Here is a 4,566-nt window from a genome sequence, read left to right as displayed (position 1 = left end):
GGTGGAGTCCTCAACCCTGGAGGTATTTAAAAGAAGGAGAGATGAGGTGCTTAGGGACATGGTTTAGTGGTGGGATGGCAGGGTTAGGTTAAAGGTTGGACTCGATGATCTCAAAGGTCTTTTCCAACCAAAGTGATTCTATGATTGTTTTCACAAAATGGCAACATCAAAACTGCACAGATCAGGTATCACCTAGAACTTCCTTTCTTGAGCCAAAGGGCTCTACCACATTTACAGAACTACAAAGATGCAGTGCAAGTGCTCTATAGTACTATTTACCTGGAGTGATGGAAGGCAAAGGGAAGAAGTTGTCAAGTTTTGTTGATTGGTGGTTGTTCAGTTTTTTTAAGGGTGGGCAGGAACCAGCAGAACATGGAGCCTCTCTCCCTTTTCCTTTTCCTTTTCAGATCCAGGGATAAAAATACAGCCTGTTCTTGGAAACATCTTATTCTGAAATATGTAGTTCAAGAGGTATTTGTTAAGGCAACAACTGAACAAAAATGCTAGCTATGTCAGTGGCTCCTGTAACCTGCTGTGCTCTGTCTCCATCATGCTTTCCAAGGCAAGGCCCTGAGGGATGGAGCTGCTGCTGAGCAGCACCAAAGCAGAACTGACCTGTGTGAGTGCAGGAAGGGGCTGTAACTGAGCACGTCTTCCCACGGGCCAGCCTGCTGAGTCAGCAGAGCTCACACGCCCACAGCTGCTTTTCAGGAACAGTGTCCCAGTCCAAGACTAGCTGCTGGCAGCAAGGAGACAAGCTCCATGCCTCTTGTCAGTGCTGGTGAGCGGAAGCACTGCTTGTAGGGATTATACCTTTAGGCCTGGCAAACTGAAGTGGTATCTTACCTTCTCCTCAATTCAAAGTTTGCAACAAGTTAAGGATGCAGCTCTGGCAGGAGGAATGTACAGATGAACCACAGTCCACACAGGTCTACAGAGCATTTTTCTTTTAAGCTTTAATACAAGGTAGCACAATCTGCACCTTCTCGTAATGAGGTATTTAAAACATTTTACAAAGAACAGGTATTCAAAGGCATTTAAAAATAAAACGTTTCCCTTTTCTGAATCAAACATTAACACTAAAACCCCTGCTGCCAAGTGCTGTTCCCTGTTAGCCCCACAGCTATAAACTAGATGGCTAGAAAACTTACTTGAATGGCTTGAATCCCCTAAGGTGGGGATGGATGTTTCCCTGAACTGGCCTTGCCTTGGTGCCATTTGGGAGACACTGCAGCAACTATCCCTTCAAACCACCTGAAACGCTGATAAAAGTTGTTACAAAACCTCTCTAATAGGGCCAAGCTCTGTCAGCAAGTAGTCTTGCTGCACAAGCTGAGTGTGGGTGAAGGAGGCTGGGCCAGGAGCCATGCTGTAACTTTGGGATCTTGCAAGAGCAGCTGCCCTGTCCTGCTCTTAGAGCAAGAGCTGCTGCACTATGGCCAGGGTGACCTCCACAGCCAGCTTGGCCACTCTGTCCAGAGCTGGCTCTGTAGAAAGCCCAGGGAATTTGGAAGAGAACATTACCTATTCTCAGTGCTCAACCTCCCGTAGGTAACTGAAGGGCAGCTTGTTTTCTTCACTCCACATCTACTGCTGGCCTTTGGTCTCCTGATCTGTTTAAGTAAGCAAGCAGGAGTCATAGACCACCTGAACACCTACAACTGTGGCTGTGTATGTAGCACCACAGGGGAATGGAGATGTGGCCTCAGCCCTGGAAGACCTGGATTTGTCAAGAGCTCAAGAAGAGCTTTTCCAAATTGACACCGGGGCTAAACATACTGCTCCTGGCCAAAGCCATCCCGCCAATAAACTCCTCCTTGGAAAAAAACCTGATCCAGTAGCAGGATCCTGGACAGTGTCTCCAGCTCTCAGCCACTAAAGCAAAAAGGCAGGAACTATAATCGGAGTGTAATTATCTAGCTAAGTCTGACGTGAAGCTCCCCTCAGTCCCTGCAGTACTGCTCCCTCCTGGGGTTCCAGGCTGAAACTTAAGTAACAGTGCACACCGTTAAATAGGAAAGGAACAGAAAAAGAGGAAGCCAAGATCACACTCTGGGCTGTGGGATCTGTGGCCAGTTGTGAGCCTGGCCCATCATCCCCCCCCAGCTCCTTGGCACACCATGGAGGTTAGGTGGGAGGAAGCAGCAGGGTCCACCACACCAGTCCCCAGCTGGTCATGCATTGAATGGTGTCCCTCAAACAGATCGTGATGAATAGCCTATTGCTCTATCTCTCCGCATCGCCTTCATCTGGCTTTCATCAAAAAGAAAACAAAATAGAAATGAACACACGCAACCCCTGCACTCACAGTGGGAAGCTGGAGGCTTTGCTCAGCCTGCATCGCTCCTGCCTGAGCTGCTCAGGCACCAGGAGTACCCGCCTGCCCCATGAGCGGGCCACTGCCATCGTGCGTGTCCTCCACAGGCGTCTGGTTGGTGTGCACCACGATTGTGTTCTCCTCTACAAGCTCACAGGCAGGATTGGTGAACGCTGACAGTGGCAGTGTGATGCGCTGCATTTCACGCTCATAAACTTTCTGTTCATACTTTTCCTTCAGGTCTTTCCCCCTAGATTAAAAAAAGAAAAACAAAACAAAACATACATGTGCATGGGTTGAGCGCCACTGCTTGGAGGCAGAGTCTCAGTAAAGGTGACACAGTAGAAAAGAAGGGACTCTGCTCTTTAAGAAACAGATGTTCCAGCTACACACAAAGGACCAGAGACATTCCCTACTGTAAGCAGAGGTCCCCACGTGAGCATCTTTAAAAAACAAGCAGCCAAGTGAAGTCTGTCCCTCCCTCATAAACTGGCTTACTCACTGTCATTGCTAAGCTAAATGGTGACTGTGAAGCTGGGCTTTTCCTTCAAACCACAGAGCTGACAAATGTTTCCTTATACCTTATAGTCCCACAGCACTGCCTGGTGCAGGCCCAGGGGAGCAGCAAGACATCGCAGAGCCCACTGCTGTGGAAAAGAGCTTCCGTAACGTCCTTCATCTGATATAAACAAATACCGGAGATGGTGACAGATTCTTTTTTTTTTTTTTTTTTTTTTTTTTACAGCAAACCAACCTGTGCAGCAAATTAAGCCGCTCCCGAAAGCATTAAAGCTTACTTCAGAGCTGGCCCTGCCTTCTGCTGCAGTAGCTAATAGCTTAATACCACAACCAGCTCCTCAAACCTACCTCACTCTTCAGCCTGTTGCTAAGGGAGGCGACACCTCTGTAATTTGTACTGAGGAAGAACTGCCTTGCTTTAAAAATGGATGGCATTAATAGCATGTTGTCTCCAGAAAAGCTATGTATTCCAAAAGCTACTAAACCCATTAAAGGTTTCTCACCACACCTACCCAAACCTGCCAGCTTGCACATGCAATTTTGAGAGCAAGGGCAAGAAGAGAGAGAGACAGTAAGCCTGCGCTGCAGCCCTGCTGTGAGCTCTCTAGGACTGAAGAAAGCAAGCTGCATTTGGACAAAACTCAGCATTGGTCTACTGCTTCTTCCCACCAAAGACAGGAGTGAGGTGGGACAGGTACCACTCACTCCTTCTGGGGCTTGTGATCCCAACCAGGCAGAGCTGCTGGGGTTTCCTATCAGCACATAAGCATTTTGGATGCTTTTCAAAGCTGCCTACAAGCGTGCAGCAGTGGCTGCCATTCCTGCCAGCACACGAGACAGCATTCTCTGAAGTGACACCTCAAATCAGATTCCTCGACAAGCAGCGCTCTGTGTTTTGCCCCTTATGTAACACTCCTCCCTCTGTTTTTTTTCTGTCGGCATTTATTATAAACACTTACATAATGACATGTCCCAGCTTGGGAAAGGGCTCCTTCTGCTTGGTTGTGTCAGACTGCTGTCAAACAGCCAAAATACAGAACAAACCTCCCAGAGGAGGGAGCCTGGGCCTTCACTTGCTGCAGCAACATTCACTGCTATTTGTTAATCCTGCCCTGTCTCTTACAACTAAGCTCCTTGCTAACCTCAGATGCTGCTGAGCTCAGAAACCTTTCTGCCCAACACAGTGAAGTGGCTGAACAAATCATAACTCAAGTGTGAATCAAAACTGACCTTAAAGTATATGGGAGCTTTGGCAAAATTAACTTTGTTTGACAAAAAGAAGTGCTACTTCATAGGATACAATGCACGACTGGCAAAGAAATTGCCAATTGTTTTTCTTCTAAAGCTAGCTCGACTAGAGAAACCAGAGGAAGAGGTAGAAGGATTGTTCTCTTTCTGATCACAAAAGAAACTTCCTGTGAGGGCACCCGGGATCTGCTCTCTCTAGCTCTTACGTAAAATTCAGCTTCCTTGGACGCATCTGAGAAAGCCACATCAAGGCATGCATGCACACACACGCCCACACAAACAAAAAATAAAGAGGGCTGTTTGAAACTTTAAATGGTACAGAACACTACATTGATGGGTGAAATGGAGCATGGGATTAACTCTTAAATAGTTCCTTCCTCAGCGCAACAAGTGACATTCTTGCACAATGTGCCATATCAAAATATGCTTTATCTGTCTTTTCATTAGGATCTGGTTAGGTTCTGTGGGTGCTCAGACATTCC

General features: G+C 47.2%; 1 protein-coding gene across 3 annotated transcripts in view; it reads right to left on the bottom strand.

Annotated features, from left to right (window-relative positions):
• The window catches only part of PIK3IP1 (phosphoinositide-3-kinase interacting protein 1), a 25,039-nt gene that overhangs the window by 18,355 nt on the left and 2,118 nt on the right, over positions 1-4,566 (bottom strand). Inside the window, exons 3-4 of one of the 3 annotated variants that reach the window (XR_004842517.1) lie at positions 2,309-2,567; positions 280-450 (exon numbers count right to left, since the gene is read on the bottom strand). Coding sequence is in view for 1 of the 3 variants with exons in the window: in XM_035898327.1 (XP_035754220.1) it covers positions 2,360-2,567 (208 nt within the window). In the remaining 2 variants the exon portion in view is untranslated. Of the gene's footprint in view, positions 1-279; positions 451-515; positions 2,568-4,566 lie in introns of those variants that run through there. The other 2 variants (XR_004842518.1, XM_035898327.1) reach the window with 2 other exon arrangements.

This window comes from Egretta garzetta, unplaced genomic scaffold, assembly GCF_000687185.1.
Source record: "Egretta garzetta isolate BGI_Z169 unplaced genomic scaffold, ASM68718v1 scaffold7, whole genome shotgun sequence".
In the NCBI taxonomy this organism is placed as follows: domain Eukaryota; kingdom Metazoa; phylum Chordata; class Aves; order Pelecaniformes; family Ardeidae; genus Egretta; species Egretta garzetta.
The sequence above is the reverse complement of the archived record's forward strand: the minus strand, read 5'-3'. Positions and strand labels throughout refer to the sequence as shown.